Source organism: Triplophysa rosa, linkage group LG13 (genome assembly GCF_024868665.1).
Source record: "Triplophysa rosa linkage group LG13, Trosa_1v2, whole genome shotgun sequence".
NCBI classification, from domain to species: Eukaryota; Metazoa; Chordata; class Actinopteri; order Cypriniformes; family Nemacheilidae; genus Triplophysa; species Triplophysa rosa.
Genome location: NC_079902.1, coordinates 1,783,957 through 1,799,186, shown reverse-complemented (window position 1 = coordinate 1,799,186; position 15,230 = coordinate 1,783,957). Strand labels below are relative to the sequence as shown.

At 42.2% G+C, this 15,230-nt stretch overlaps 1 protein-coding gene across 1 annotated transcript; it reads left to right on the top strand.

Annotated features, from left to right (window-relative positions):
• The first annotated feature begins 386 nt into the window (after positions 1 to 386).
• On the top strand, positions 387 to 15,195 carry polr1a (RNA polymerase I subunit A). The gene is made up of 34 exons (XM_057349994.1): positions 387 to 540; positions 1,015 to 1,219; positions 1,318 to 1,467; positions 1,552 to 1,659; positions 1,884 to 1,969; positions 2,075 to 2,163; positions 2,575 to 2,655; positions 2,740 to 2,842; positions 2,927 to 3,089; positions 3,356 to 3,532; positions 3,608 to 3,730; positions 3,873 to 4,100; positions 5,145 to 5,399; positions 5,516 to 5,707; positions 5,837 to 5,986; positions 7,064 to 7,247; positions 7,337 to 7,419; positions 7,515 to 7,673; positions 7,747 to 7,845; positions 7,930 to 8,082; positions 8,554 to 8,636; positions 8,728 to 8,893; positions 8,967 to 9,188; positions 9,274 to 9,488; positions 9,885 to 10,052; positions 12,870 to 13,005; positions 13,273 to 13,433; positions 13,513 to 13,642; positions 13,722 to 13,829; positions 13,949 to 14,221; positions 14,305 to 14,505; positions 14,580 to 14,697; positions 14,773 to 14,937; positions 15,023 to 15,195. The coding sequence occupies exons 1-34, from the start codon at positions 464 to 466 to the stop codon at positions 15,121 to 15,123; spliced, it is 5,112 nt and encodes a 1,703-aa protein (XP_057205977.1). The 5' UTR covers positions 387 to 463; the 3' UTR covers positions 15,124 to 15,195.
• Positions 15,196 to 15,230: the final 35 nt, after the last annotated feature.

Below are 15,230 nucleotides of genomic sequence, written 5' to 3'. Positions count from 1 at the left end.
AGTTGCAATTTGAATAGCATTACATAACAATAGGCAAGAAGATAGAACACAATAATTCTTATTTACATTTATTGTACAATAAAAAATAACGATTTAAGTCCCATAAGCCCCGCCCACTTCTGGTTATGCGTGGACAACGTACGTTCTGCTATTTCTGTGGCAGGAAGCGTCCATTCCGATCAAATATTCAAAATATAAAATTCAAAATAAATTTTGTTTGTACGTCCGTCGTAGAAAGTTTATTTTGCTGTTATGTAAGATACTGGTAAATGAAATATATCCGCCATCGTTTCTTTCTATCTCTGTCTCTTGGTAAATATGCCATTATAATGACCCCGCATGCGTGAATGGTTTCTCCCAGTCGTCCTGTACACGCACCCACGTGTTCCAGCTCCACATGACATGACGCACATGGGGACTAAAGAGAGTTATCTACTGTAGTTTACATAGTTTTATCTGGAAAATGTTGTTTTCTAAGGAAACACCATGGAGGCGATTAGAGGGCATGTCGTTTGGCATGTTGTCCTCTGAAGAAATAAGGTAAAGATACACTTTCTTAACTCGTAACTTAACGTTACAGAGCTAAACAGCTAACTAGAGCTCAGTGTTGCTGTAAGGGGATTTGCTCTGTTATTGCCCAGGAAAAAATATCACAAAGATCATGGTTTAGTAAATGTTGACTCTTTGTGACATATGGGTGTCACACTATGTTGTATAATATGTCAGTGTTGGAGCTTGCTGTGTGTTGATACTAAAAACAGAATAACTTGTTAAAATGTGAATGTTCTATATAAAGCAATATGTGCTTTTTTATAGAAAGAAATATTTTGTCGGTTTTTCGTAATGAGTATAGTATGGACAATTAAATGGCTTTCCATCCAAATCCAGGCAATCAAACAGTTAAAACATTATAATAATATATAAAATAAACACATGTCATACAAAGTGCCATCTTTCCCCATTCTAGTATAAATGCTTCAACATGACATTATGGTGTGTGTGTGTGTGTCACAGGAAACTGAGTGTGAAAACCATCACCAATTCCCTGCTTTTGGATAATGTGGGCAATGCGGCATCAAATGGGTTGTATGATCTGGCTCTGGGTCCGGCTGACAACAAAGAGATCTGCTCCACCTGCATGCAGGACTTTAAGAGCTGTCCTGGACACTTCGGACACATAGATCTGCCCCTGCCCGTCTACAGCCCTCTGTTCTTTGATGTGAGTTCATACTGTGATGTCACGGGTCTCGTACCCGTTACACGTTTATGCGTCTGTGATTTGGTTCTGAATCTTCGGAATCATCTTCTCTTTCTCAGAAATTGTTTTTGCTCATCCGGGGTTCGTGCCTGGTGTGCCAAATGTTGACGTGTCCGCGGGCAGCCGTCCATTTACTGCTGTGCCAGCTGAAGCTTCTGAATGTGGGAGCTTTGAAGGAGGTTTACGATGTCGAGAACGTCCTCAATCAGGTGGAGTTCCTCATCGGTGGCGCTTTAGAGAAAGCATGGTATATTGGGTTGAAGCGTTTTATATTGTTGGGTTTTCTCTTCAAGTTTGTGGATGCCAACCCTCGGGCGTCTGGAGTAGAAATCCAAGTAGCTCTGGAGAAGTTTATTACTCCCATCCTCAAAGCCAACGGAGACAATCGGCAAGCTGACCCGGTGAGTCTGACATTCATTGATACACATTCTATAGTCTTTAAAGGCCGTATGCCTTCAGTATGTACCTTGTTTCAATGAAACCGAGTCAAGAATGTCTTCAAGCTGCTGCTCATTTCACTGGGTTTTTAAAGTCATCGTAACCTTTCCCGCACTTTGTTGTATTGAGCTCGTGATTGAGCTCGTTCAAGATCAGCGGCGTCAACATCTTTCCGTTTTGTTTTCAGATGAAACATGTCTGTGAAAAAAGAGTCTCTCTCATAAACAATTTCTGGAAAATACACATGGGCTCAAAAAAATGTCCCCACTGCAGGTGAGCGCAGCAGTTCTTGATCTTGTCGTTTTACCCGACTGAGGCATACTCGACGCATGGGAGGACAGTTCAGTCTTACATGTGTACATGTTTTGTCTGATTCAGAGCCAGTCGAGCGCCGTTGCGCAGGGAACATAACAGTAAACTGATCGTCACACAGTCACTTTCCAAAGCAGACTCAGAATTAGACGATGGTAAGTTTAGATCTTGATTATTTATGCATTTGGCAGACGCTTTTATCTATAGCGACTTGCATTGTATTATACATTTGTTTCTGACTATGTGCATTCCCCTGGGATCGAACCCACGACCTTGGCGTTGCTAGTGCCATGCTGTAACCACTGAGCCACAGGAAAGCAATCATCTCTTTCATAATAGCGTTAAACTGTAATGTTGACGGCAATAGCAAATATTCCTATTTGGCCAATAACTGGCCAGCTATTGCTTTACTTACTATTCATTGCTTAAGAGTTATGGCATGGACAAAAGTAATGAAATTCTTCTTAAATCTATCAAGAAATGAAACATCTGCAGATGCAACTTCACAATTTTCACTCTTGTTCCATTGATGTATTTTTTAATCTGCTCGTGTTTGTTGTTTCCAGAGGACGTGCCGATGGCCAAACGAGGATACCTGACTCCAAGCTTGGCCCGAGAGCATGTTATCAAACTCTGGGAGAAAGAAGGTGAGTGACTTCTCCAGTCTGACTCATGTCATGTAGAGCAAGCGTGTTGAAGTCTGTTTTGAACGGGTCGGTTTTTGCTTTCAGGTTTTTTCCTCAAGCATCTGTTCTCAGGGTTTGACACGGGCGGCTCAGAGAAACGCTTCCCTGAAGTTTTCTTCTTAGAGCTGGTGGTCGTCCCTCCGTCCAGGTGAGTTCCTCTGAGTGAACAGCACATGTGACTCATTAACCAGACATCCTCGGCTAAGTGTTTTGGGGTATGCGTGTCGTTTAGGTTCAGGCCTATAAATCGGTTGGGAGATCAGATGTTCACCAACGGTCATACAGTGAACATGCAGGCAGTGTTAAAGGACAATTTCATTGTTCAGAAGTTGCTGGCGCTCATCGCTGCTGAGAAGACCAAGGCTATAGAAGACACACAGACAGAGCTGGAGCAGGTCAGGTGATCGGCCTGTTTCTCATGGAAAATCTTTCTGAATGGTTGGCATGGACAAAACGAAAATGTGGGGTCCAAATAATGTCACGTCAATTTTGTTTTAAAAACTGAACAGAAATCTTGATGGGATTCATGGGGCTATTTTGATTGTGTAGGCCTATTGACAAATATAACGGCCAGGCTGATATAACGGGGGTAAGGGGTTACCTTCTCCTTTGCTCCCTTGGGTTGTGAATGTAATGTATGGCGTTATTGGTTCTTTTTTAGTCCAATGAGACTACGGAGATCAGTCAGGTAGATCAGTCCTTTCTAATGGACATCCAGGGACAGACTCTAACGGACAAGCTCTACAACATCTGGATCCGTCTACAGACTCACGTCAACATTGTGTTTGACAGCGAAATGGACAAAATGATGACAGACAAGTATCCTGGAGTGCGTCAGGTGAGTTTGTGACGGATTAGCTTCAGTCAATAATGGTGAGTAAGGGGTAATGTTTATGGTGAATGTGTGTCTCAGGTCTTGGAGAAGAAAGAAGGTTTGTTCAGGAAGCACATGATGGGAAAGCGTGTGGATTACGCCGCTCGCTCCGTCATTTGTCCCGACATGTACATCGGAACCAATGAGATTGGAATACCAATGGTAAGAATTGTGGTTGCTTTTCAGTGCAGTTTGTGATTGATTCCATTGAAGCAATGAATGGAATGATTTGTGAGACTGAAGCAGTGTTCGAGAACTTGGAAGTTGTGTATGGTATATAGTGTAATTGATCTGGTTCCTCCAGGTGTTTGCCACCAAGCTGACGTACCCGCAGCCAGTGACGTCGTGGAATGTGAAGGAACTCAGACAGGCTGTGCTGAACGGACCCAACGTTCACCCCGGAGCCTCCATGGTCATCAATGAGGACGGGTCCCGAACGATTCTCAACAGTACCAACCTGACCCAGAGAGAAGCCGTAGCCAAACAGCTCCTGACGCCCAGCACCGGCCAACACAAGATCCCTATGAAGATCGTGAGTGACAAAGCTGCTGAAATCAATGAAAACTCCTGCTGCTTCAAGTAGTAGTTCACTTTCAAATGAAAAGTTCATGATCATTCACTCACCCACATGTCATACAAGCCGTCCGTGTGTTTATTTCTTCTGTGGAAAACAAGGCTTTTGAGGAAAGCTTTCCAGTGTTCTCAACTTCAACGTTTCAAAAATTTCAGTTTCATTGCAGCTTCAAAAGGCTCGTCACGACACCAGATGATGAATAAGGGTGTTGTCTAGTCAAACAATTAGTCGTTTTCCAAGAAAACTATTTTTTTTACTTTTTAATCATAAATATACGGCTTGCTTTGCCTTTTCATTGTGATTGTGAATACGGAAGTCATGGATGTGCATCGCGGTAGCAGTGCAAGCCATGTATTTATGTTTAAAAAGTATATCATGTTTTATTTCTCTTGGAAAATGACCAAGCGTTTCGCTTAGACAACACCCTTATTCATCAGCTGTTGTCGCGTGGAGCCTTTTGAAGCGGCGATGAAACGGAAATTTGGACCTCACCCAAACAGCCCCCCGTTTAAGTCCATCATATGGAGAAGAACCCTGGAAAGCTTTCCTCAAAAGCCTCAATTTGTTTTCCACAGAAGAAATAAACACATGGACGGCGTGAGTGAGTGAATTGTCATGAAAGCTTCATTTTAAAGGGAACTACTCCTTGAAGTGCATTTAAGTGTTATTTCAACTGAAAACAGGACAACAGTGTAGTTACTGTAGTTTTTTTTTTAATAAACATAAGCATCGCTGCTCAGGAAAACGGCATTTGACATTTATATAAAAACATGATAACAGATGACCGGTTAAGATTACAGATTGGGATGTGTAATTTGAAAATAGTGGTTTACGTTGGTGCTATAAAACTGCTGTGTCGCAATGTGGATAGCTTATTGGTCGAAAATTTCGTTTAATATGTCCTGATTGGCTGTGGTTTTGTTGCATCATGCTGCATTTCATTAATACCGGTAACAGTTATGTTCTGCATTATACACGTGAAGTATCATTCCTCTTTCATAGGTTAATCGACACATCAAGAACGGCGACGTGTTGTTGTTGAACCGTCAGCCCACTCTCCACAGACCGTCTATTCAGGCCCACTGCGCTCGCATCCTGCCGGGAGAGAAAGTGCTGCGCTTGCATTACTCCAACTGTAAAGCCTACAATGCCGACTTTGATGGAGACGAGATGAACGCTCACTTCCCTCAGAGTGAACTGGGAAGAGCTGAAGCTTACACACTAGTGAGCACAGACCAGCAGTATTTAGTGCCTAAAGTGAGTCTGCGCCAGGTTCTTTATGTTGGTCAGATTATTGAAGTGTGTGATTTTTTTTTTTCTCTTGAGTGTTGACGTCTTGAAATACGTTCTGCTGGTCTCTGCACCATCTATAGGATGGGAAGCCGTTGGCTGGTCTGATTCAGGATCACATGGTGTCCGGCAGCAGCATGACTCTCCGGGGCTGTTTTTTCACGCGGGATCAGTACACAGCATTGATCTACAGAGGGCTGACAGACAAGGTCGGCAGAGTAAAGCTCCTCACCCCCGCGCTCATTAAACCCGTGCCACTCTGGACGGGCAAACAGGTAATATTCCCATACGCGTGATGTGTGTTTTTAGGAATGCTAGTGAGCCCAAAATCATGTCCTGTTTTTTATCGTTCGCATTTTAAAATTCCAACATGATATGTGAAACGATTTTTTTGTTGTCTGAAGGTTGTGTCAACCCTTTTGCTGAATGTCATTCCTGAAAACAGCATCCCTTTGAACCTGGCGGGAAAGGCAAAGATTCCCAGTAAAGCCTGGGTGAAGGAACCCCCCAGACCAGTTCCAGGATACAATCCAGACATTATGTGTGAATCTCAGGTGACTTATTGTCCTACAACATATAGGGCTGTGTGTACCATAGGGCTATTAAAAAGTCATGTCATTGCACTTTTTTATGAACAAATTTTTACGTCTAAATATTTGTGCTTTGATTTTCATCTCTAGTAGAGATGGTATAGTAGATTTTTGTCTATTTGTTGGGTTTCACGATTCACTCAGCTCGCGATGCAATTGACGATTCTGATCTCACGATGCGATTTTATTCATGATTTGAGGCAAATTAAAAATGAACAACTGCCCTTTTATTATTTCTCTAATGCTGCACAATTCTTGGTAAAATAAAAATATATTTTACGTCAAAAACTAAAAACTAAATTGCAGTTTTAAAACAAATTCTAAATCAAATAAAAAAAAAATAATACAAAAGTCTCTTTAATATAAACAAACTAAGACTTTTTCTGCACTTTTCCTAACTTTGACTTTTTTTAAATATCAGCATATCCACGTTTACCAAGTTTGCATAAAAACAGCGGCACCTGCTCAAATAACATCTCAACCGGCTTGACTCACCTGGACAACAAATGGGTCAATTTTTCGAAATTGAGATTGGTTTGTCAGGATAGTACAATATTTGGCAGAGATATAACCATGTGAAAATCAGAAAAATCAAAAGCTTCTGAAAATCGCCATTAAAGTTGTCCAAATGAAGTCCTTAGCATAGCACATTGCTCACAAAAATAAAGTTTTGATATATTTCCCATAGGAAATTTACAAAATATCTTCTTGGAACATTATCTTTACTTAGTATCCTAATGGTTTTTGGCATAAAAGAAAAATCGATCATTTTGACCCACGCAATGTATTTTTGGCTATTACTAATAATTGTCAAGTGCTACTTAAGTTTTGTCATCCAAGGTCACAAATTATAATCGATTTTCAACCGGCTCACGGTGAATGGTTACATCCCTACTAGGGCAATGCCAGTACACCACGGTTAAGTTCTCATTATTCATGTGTATGATTGATATACTGTAAATGATGATGATTTAATAGAGAATCGGGTTATGCTGTCCTGGACAGAAGAGCTTTGATGCGAGCGTGCGCTGTGTTGTTCAGGTGATCATTCGGCAGGGTGAACTTCTGCTGGGTGTTTTGGATAAAGCTCATTACGGCAGCTCTTCTTACGGTCTGGTGCACTGCTGCTATGAGCTGTACGGAGGAGAGACCAGCGGGAAACTGCTCAGCTGTCTGGCTCGCCTCTTCACCGCATACCTGCAGCTGTACCGCGGCTTCACGCTGGGTAAATTGGGTTCACATTAAGTCACACATCAACCCAGAGACGAGATAGGAATGTGGATTGAATAAACACATTGCGTTTCTTTCTGACAGGGGTGGAGGACATTCTGGTCAAAAAGAGAGCCAACAAACAAAGAAGGAAAATAATTCAAGAGTCAGTCACATGTGGTTCCAAGGTAAATCTTTGGGAGAAGATTGGGGGCGGTTTTGGTAATACTGTGTTTTGGTTGTCCACGTTTTGCTCCATATGATATGATGCATGTTGCCCCAGGCTCTGCGGGCGGCGTTTAACCTGCCCGAGTCTGCTGCTGTGGATGAAGCCAGAGAATGCTGGCAAGACGCTCATCTGAACACAGACCAGAGAGATTTCAACATGGTGGACCTGAAGTTCAAAGAGGAGGTCAATCAAGTCAACAACAACATCAACAAGGTGCAAACCTCACATCACATGCTACCAGTAACATTCAGCGTCGTGCATTTCATCTTCACGTTGTTGTTTACAGGTGTGCATGCCAGCGGGTCTCCACCGCTCTTTCCCGGAGAATAACCTGCAGCTCATGGTGCAGTCAGGAGCAAAGGGTTCCACTGTTAACACCATGCAGGTGATCTTTGCTTATGGTGACACATGGGGTGGTGTATCGGTTGACTTGTGTAGCGATGTGCTCATTGTCTCTGTGTATGTGCAGATCTCCTGTTTGCTGGGTCAGATCGAGCTGGAGGGCCGCCGGCCGCCGCTGATGCCTTCTGGGAAATCCCTGCCCTGCTTTCAGCCCTACGATCCTCAGCCACGCTCGGGCGGATTTGTCACTGGTAGATTCTTGACGGGCATCAAACCTCCTGTAAGTGTCTGGATGTAATCAATATATAAACCTTGACACGTTTTAACAGAATGAAATATGTTCCTTGATATTAAAGGGGTAATTCTGTCATCATTTACTCCCCCTCAGATCGTTCAATGTCTTTGTTCAGCTGAACACACTGGAAGATGTCTGAAAGATTGTCAAATCTCACCTCCCATTGACTCCCATGGTGTTTATTTTACCTACCATGGCAGTAAATGGTTCCAAATTTCTTCCTGTGTGTTCGGCAAAATAAAGAAATTCATGCAGGTTTGGAACAATCTGAGGGGGAGTGAATGATGACAGAATTTTCATTGTTGGGTGAACTATCCCTTTAACGTAATTCCTCTGAAGTAAACTCTGAATTGGCTTAAAATGTCCAAATAAATGATCAAGTTGGCCCATGTTTGCAGAGTAATAGCCCCTGTGTGTGTTCTCATTGAGTTACGAAGACTTGCTCGATATTTTCAGGAGTTCTTTTATCACTGTATGGCTGGTCGTGAAGGTCTCGTGGACACGGCTGTCAAAACCAGTCGATCTGGTTATCTTCAGAGGTGAAGTTTATATTTCCAAACATCCAAGTTCATTCAGAAATGCCAGCGTGCAGCCTTAGAACCCCCTTTGCGTTTTATTGTTGAGCTTCAGGTGTGTTATCAAGCATCTGGAGGGTCTGGTGGTTCAGTACGATCTGACGGTGAGAGACAGTGATGGAAGTGTGGTCCAGTTTCTCTACGGGGAGGACGGACTGGATGTTCCCAAGACTCAGTTCTTACAGCCGCGTCAGTTCAGTTTCATCAAAGACAACTATGAGGTACAGACGCTCTCTTACTGGACACGGACACCTTCGTACATCAGTTATCACACAAAGAATTCTCATATTTCAGGTCATCAGAAAATCCAAGTGTTTGGATGACATTTTGGCTAAGATGGACCCACAGACTGCCAACAATCATTTTAATGCCATAAAGAAATGGAAATCCAAACGTGAGCGTGATTCACCCCGAGGCGGGGCGTTCCTGCTTTACTCGCAGAAGAAACTGGCCAAGTTAAAAGCTCAATCAATGAGCCAAGAACTGAGCAATGGAAGAGACTGCGCCACTCTACAGGTAACGGAGCATTTTGTACATTTTTCGATGAAGGATTCACTTGATCTCTGGTTTGTACGTGTTGTGATGAAGCATTTGTTTGTAGCTTTCGGAGCAGTGGAGGAATCTGGACAAGTCGAACCGGACGAAGTATTTGAAGAAGAGCTCTGGTTGTCCAGACCCGTGTTTGGCTCTCCACCGGCCGGACATCTGCTTCGGTTCAGTATCCGAGACGTTTGACAACATTGTCGAGTCCTATCTGAATCAGTACAGTGTAAAGAAAGAATTTCAAACGTCATCTGACGTCGTTGACACAGAGCGGTAAGAATCACGTTTGACCATCATTCAGAGTTCATTCACCTGCAGTTTGTATATATCAGGGTTGCACGATAAATCGAAAATAAATGTTGCTGCAAGGCCGCTCTCTATTTCATCTATATGTAACGTGTGCATGTATAGTGTTCGTTAAACCTTGTTCTTTAATCCTTCGAATTAAGTTTACAGTATAATATAATACTTGAATTCTGGCACTTCTTTTTTTAATGTTAACATCACAATGTCGAGACGGAAGAGGGCGGTCCCACCAAACAGAACCCGATTGAGCTCCTAATTCATCCTGCACCTTGTGGAATCGAACAATCTCTACCACACAGTAGTCTATATTGCTTCTTTTCACGTTTTTGTCAGACTGATTTGAGATGAACTGTGTGTTGACAGACTGAAGGTTCTGCTGCAGCTCAAGTGGCAGAGAGCTCTGTGTGATCCAGGTGAAGCTGTAGGTCTGCTGGCCGCTCAGAGCATCGGAGAGCCATCCACACAAATGACCCTCAACACCTTCCATTTTGCCGGCAGAGGCGAGATGAACGTCACGCTGGGTATTCCCAGGTGAGCAGATTGAGGGCTTTCGCACCCCAAGAACTTGTTTCGTGGTTCTGGAAGTATTTGCCTCTACTAATCTACTGATGGCTTGAGTTTGTTATAGGACCGTTTGTTTTTCTTTTGGGGAGACCTGTTTGCATTATAAGCGTCTTCACATTAGGGATGTGCACGAATGTTCGAATATTCGATCCGCAATAACTATTCGAATATTAAAAATGCTATTCGAATATTTTTCATAAGAATAAAACTGCGTCACCACAAGGTTAAGTTACCGCTACAGAAGACCTTAAGAGTTGTCACATCTTATTTAACGCTTTTTCACTTCATCTGTAATGATTTTATAATATACAGAAAATATTAAAATTCCTAAATCTTTGTTCACTCAGATCGCAAGGTAGTTTAAAAATTTTAAGTTTACACATTGGAGGCCCGGATCGCGTGTTATGCTCGGCTCGCATCACCATATTAAAATGTTTCAAAACTGGTGAGCCACAGAATTTGTTAACGTTACTTGCATTAGGTATAAAAATACCAACGTAATATTAAATGATTAACAATAATTCATTTATTACCATAACTTGTTCGGAGCAGTTTTTCTTAGTAAATTCATATTAGTTTGTTAAAGGGGTCAAATGACACGGCTAAAACGAATATTATTGTTTGTTTTAGATGTAATGTAATGTTAAGGTTCAAAAACGCTGTATTTTCCACACACCGTGCATGTTTGTATCTCCTCTTTGAACCGCCTTTCTGAAACGCGCAGATTTTTTACAAAGCTCATGGCTCTGAAAAGCGAGGTGTGCTGTGATTGGCCAGTTAACCAGTGTGTAGTGATTGGTGGTATACTGCAAGCTCTCTTACCATATTCTTACCATATTCGGAACATCAGGTTCCTCAACAATTGTACTGACAGGTGATAAAATGTCATCGGTACTTTCCTGATCAATTCGATCTGAAAATGAAGATGATCAAGCCGATACATCAACTTTGCCAGCGCGACTTGAGCAGGATGTAAAGGATTGGTAAGGTTTTTAAAAAATATGATGTAAAATAGTTAAAAACTATAGCTAACTGTTTTACCTTTTATCTACGATGTTATAAAGATTTGCTGTTAGTGATCAACCAGTGTTACGCCATGTCTCGACTCAACAAAGACAATAAACCCCATTATGTCATTAACATGACATTTGTTGCCTCTAGTGGGAACATAATTACTGATTATTAGGACTTACGTTGTCTTTTTTCACGTTGCGCGCGTGTCTGCATTTGCAATCACACAAAGAAACAACATGCGCTACAAACACACGACAAACTCAACTCGCGTTAGTCCGTAACAAAGTCTTTTACAATGAAAATATACTTACAGGCTGTGAATCTGAAGCGCCAGACTGTCCTTGCGAAGTTGTAATGGTTGGAATTGCCCCAAAGCTTTCGTGCACAGCCGGCCTTGATCTCTCCCAGGTTCATGAAGCAATCATCTATGAAATGTGCTGCACACACTTGAATATTCGAATTGTACTGTTCTGGTACAGTATTGTAAATAAAATATAACCATTCGTTTTTAGTTGTCTCATCTTTTGGAAGGGCAAACAAAGAGGCTTTCTTTTTGCAACGAACCACACAGCATCTCCACGACATGGCTGCGGCGCGACCACGATTTACAAGGACGCCCACCTTACTTGCGTTTAGATTTGGGCAGTTTTAGTCGAGTCATACCACGAACTGATGTAGATTTGTGGGGGGTGTGGTTACACGAGGCGTTTCAGGCAGGTCTGGGTGAGCATTCGCTTTTAGATAGAATGCATCTTTTCTTCCCACACTTTAATTTTAGCAATTTTACCTGTCTAATACATGCATGGGCAACTTATAACACACCAAAGACACAGAAAACACGTATTCGCGCCATATGACCCCTTTAAATATATATTAAGTAATGCTAATTTCAAGAACTGATGTTACTAAATTTGGCCCTAACATAAGACTGGTACGTTTTTCCATACCTTAATGCCTTAATTTTCCTTCTAGAAGTTCAAATAGGGTCATCGCCTTTTTTGTTTGTTTTAAAACGCGCTGTGATTCCTTACCTTAGTTGAAATAAATAGGCCTACCTTATTTATTGATGTAAATGAAATGCAAAGCTAAACAAGACAGATACTGACCGTGAACGACAAAGAAACAATATTTATATGCGGTGCTGATCAGCAGGAAATATCTTCCTCGGATGACGGTCACGTAATAAACAGGGAAACAAGCACTACATTGGCTCCGTCTTTGTTGCGGGGTATTTTTTAGGATCTTAACAGTCAGCATGGAGGTATCAAGCCTGTTTACTTTATTGTTTATAAGGTTGATCATAAATAAAGCCAGATATTCTTGTCAGATCTGTGTTTTGTTACCGGGAGTTAGAGAAGAGCAGAGCGTTTTCTCCGCTGTCGGTTTGTTGAACAGACTTTCACCTCGACCTATATATAGACGTATATGCTTGTTTCTCTCATCAAGAACATGTAGAACAAAATAAACAAGATAACCATATATCACAGACTGTCAATATACGTTGCATTTTGTTTTGTCTGTTTTCTTTTTGTATTGTACCGTTCAGCGCAGTTTTTATGTATTTTTCTATTTTTTATTTTTTCAACATTAAAAAACCTATATACAGGATATAATATTAATGCGTTATGAATATTTAATGATAATGACAAGCTACAAAAACGTAACATATTGTGTCATTATTAGCTTAATTAAATAAACAAATATTCGAATAGTCGTTTTTTATGAGCTCAAATATGAAATGATTGAAAAATGCCCATCCCTACTTCACAGATTACGTGAGATCCTCCTGATTGCCAGCTCTAACATCAAAACACCCATGATGAGTATTCCAGTTCTGATGAACAAGAAAGCCATAAAGCGGGTTAAAGCGCTGCGGAAGAAACTAGCCCGTGTGTGTTTGGCAGAGGTGAGAAAAACCTTTCAATGTGTGTCACTGGGATTACACATCCAGATTGTTTTTCTAAATAATTCACTTTATAAATGTTGTGACACTATAATGAAAAGTTGCTTGGATGTTCTTTCAAACGTTTCTGTTTTTGTCTACAGAAATAAAATGTTTGGAAGGACATCAGCATGTTCAATAATAAAAGTATTCGTAAAAATATTTGTATTCTTTTCGAGAAAGATGAAGTGAGTTAAACAGCCATGTGGTGTGATGCTGATCTTCACACAGGTGCTTCACAAGGTGGACGTGACAGAAACCTTGCGTATGGAGGGGGGAAAGAGAAAAAAATCAAGGGTCTTCAAACTCGCCTTCCACTTTCTGCCCCCCGAGCGATACCAGCAGGACAAGCAGCTCGATCCTCAACAGATTCTTCATTTCATGGAGCAAAGGTACACCCAAAACCCTTCATCGATCTCTGCCGTGCCGCTGATTTCCCAGGAATCCAATCAGCTGGTTTGTGCTTTTCAGGTTCTTTCGTCTGCTCTTAGAGGCCATTAAGAAGCTGAACGCTAAACTTGCGTCTCTCAGCGCTCTGGACACGCGCAGGGCCACGCCGGGTAATGACGATCGTGAAGTGGCCGCCACCCCGGACCGAGAGGTACGCTGTAGATCCGACGGCTCGTGTGCTGTGATGTCATAAATGGGTAACAACAGCAGCACACTTGACTTCTTCGCAGGATGCTGAAGGTGAGGATCCAGGTGACAACAGGGTTGTGGATGATGAGGCGAATGAAGGAGACACTGACGCAACAGATGCCAGGATGAAAGCTAAACAAGATGAAGAGGTACGGCTCCAGTCTCACTTTCAAGCGGCTGACCCTTCACTAGAGGACATGTATTTGTTTGTGTTAAGTCAAGTTAAAAGCGCTTTATAAGCACGTGCTTTTTTCCCCCGTTTGACAAGGTGGACTACGAAGGTGAGGATGGGGAGGATGAGGGCAGCGACGAAGAACATGCTGAAGACGAACATGCTGATGACAGACAGGAAGAGGCGGAGTCTTCAGAGCTCCCGGAGGAAGGGTCCAGTGGAAGCACACCACAGAGCCAGAGAAACAGCGCTTCTAAACAGCTACATGTTGATTCACAAGATGAGGAAATGCGGATCAATTCAGTGCTGCGGTTCAGCGACGTCATTGAAGACTACAAATATGACACGGAAGATGGACTGTGGTGTGAGGTGTGTACATGAAGAACATTCGTGCCAGTGATCGGATCAGTGCTATTCTCATAAATAATACAGCTGGTGATTTTGTCTTGCAGCTGACCATGGTCCTTCCTGTCAGTAAGGTGCACGTTGACCTGACATCAGTGGTGGTGAAACTGGCTCGGAACGCTGTGGTCATGGAGACCAAGGGCATCGCACGCTGCTTACTGAACGAGGTCACCACCAAACAGGGTAATAAAGAGCTGATGCTTAACACGGAGGGGATCAACATGCAAGAGCTCTTCAAATATACCAATGTGAGTCCAGCGCACGTCACATAACCATTAACATTGATGATATCACTGTTGCTCATTACGGGGTTTGTTTTTAGATCCTGGACCTGAATCGATTGTACTCCAACGAGATCCACGCCATGGCCAACACGTATGGCATTGAGGTGGCCCTCAAGGTCATTGAGAAGGAGATCAAAGATGTGTTTGCCGTCTATGGTAATAAAGCACCTTTTCCACACACAAGCTCACGGATATTTTATCTGAGATCTTAACTGGTGCTTCTCTCGACAGGCATTGAGGTGGACCCACGTCACCTCTCTCTAGTGGCTGACTACATGTGTTTTGAGGGAGTTTACAAGCCTCTCAACCGCTTCGGTATCCAGTCCAACAGTTCACCCCTGCAGCAGATGACCTTTGAGACCAGTTTTAAGTTCTTGAAACAGGCCACAATGCTAGGTACAGTTGTCTTCTCTTGTTAATAATGCTGAGGGTATACGAGTATAAACAGTAGTTTGTGTTTCATTTCTTGTTTTGTTTACAGGTTCCTACGATAAACTGACTTCGCCTTCAGCTTGTTTGGTTGTAGGGAAAGTTGTGAAAGGAGGAACGGGACTCTTCGATCTTAAACAGCCATTACAGTAATGGACTGAAGAATTATCTCTATTCTGATGTCCATTTCTCAGTGTATGACATCAATAAAGCGTTTTTAGACTTCCTGTCTTCAGTATTGTAATCATTTTTATTCATAA

Coding starts and splice junctions, on each gene's coding strand:
- polr1a (XM_057349994.1), top strand. CDS start 464: ATGTTGTTTTCTAAGGAAACACCATGGAGGCGATTAGAGGGCATGTCG. Junction 1,220..1,317: donor ACAGCCCTCTGTTCTTTGAT/GTGAGTTCATAC, acceptor TCTCTTTCTCAG/AAATTGTTTTTGCTCATCCG. Junction 1,660..1,883: donor ACAATCGGCAAGCTGACCCG/GTGAGTCTGACA, acceptor TTTTGTTTTCAG/ATGAAACATGTCTGTGAAAA.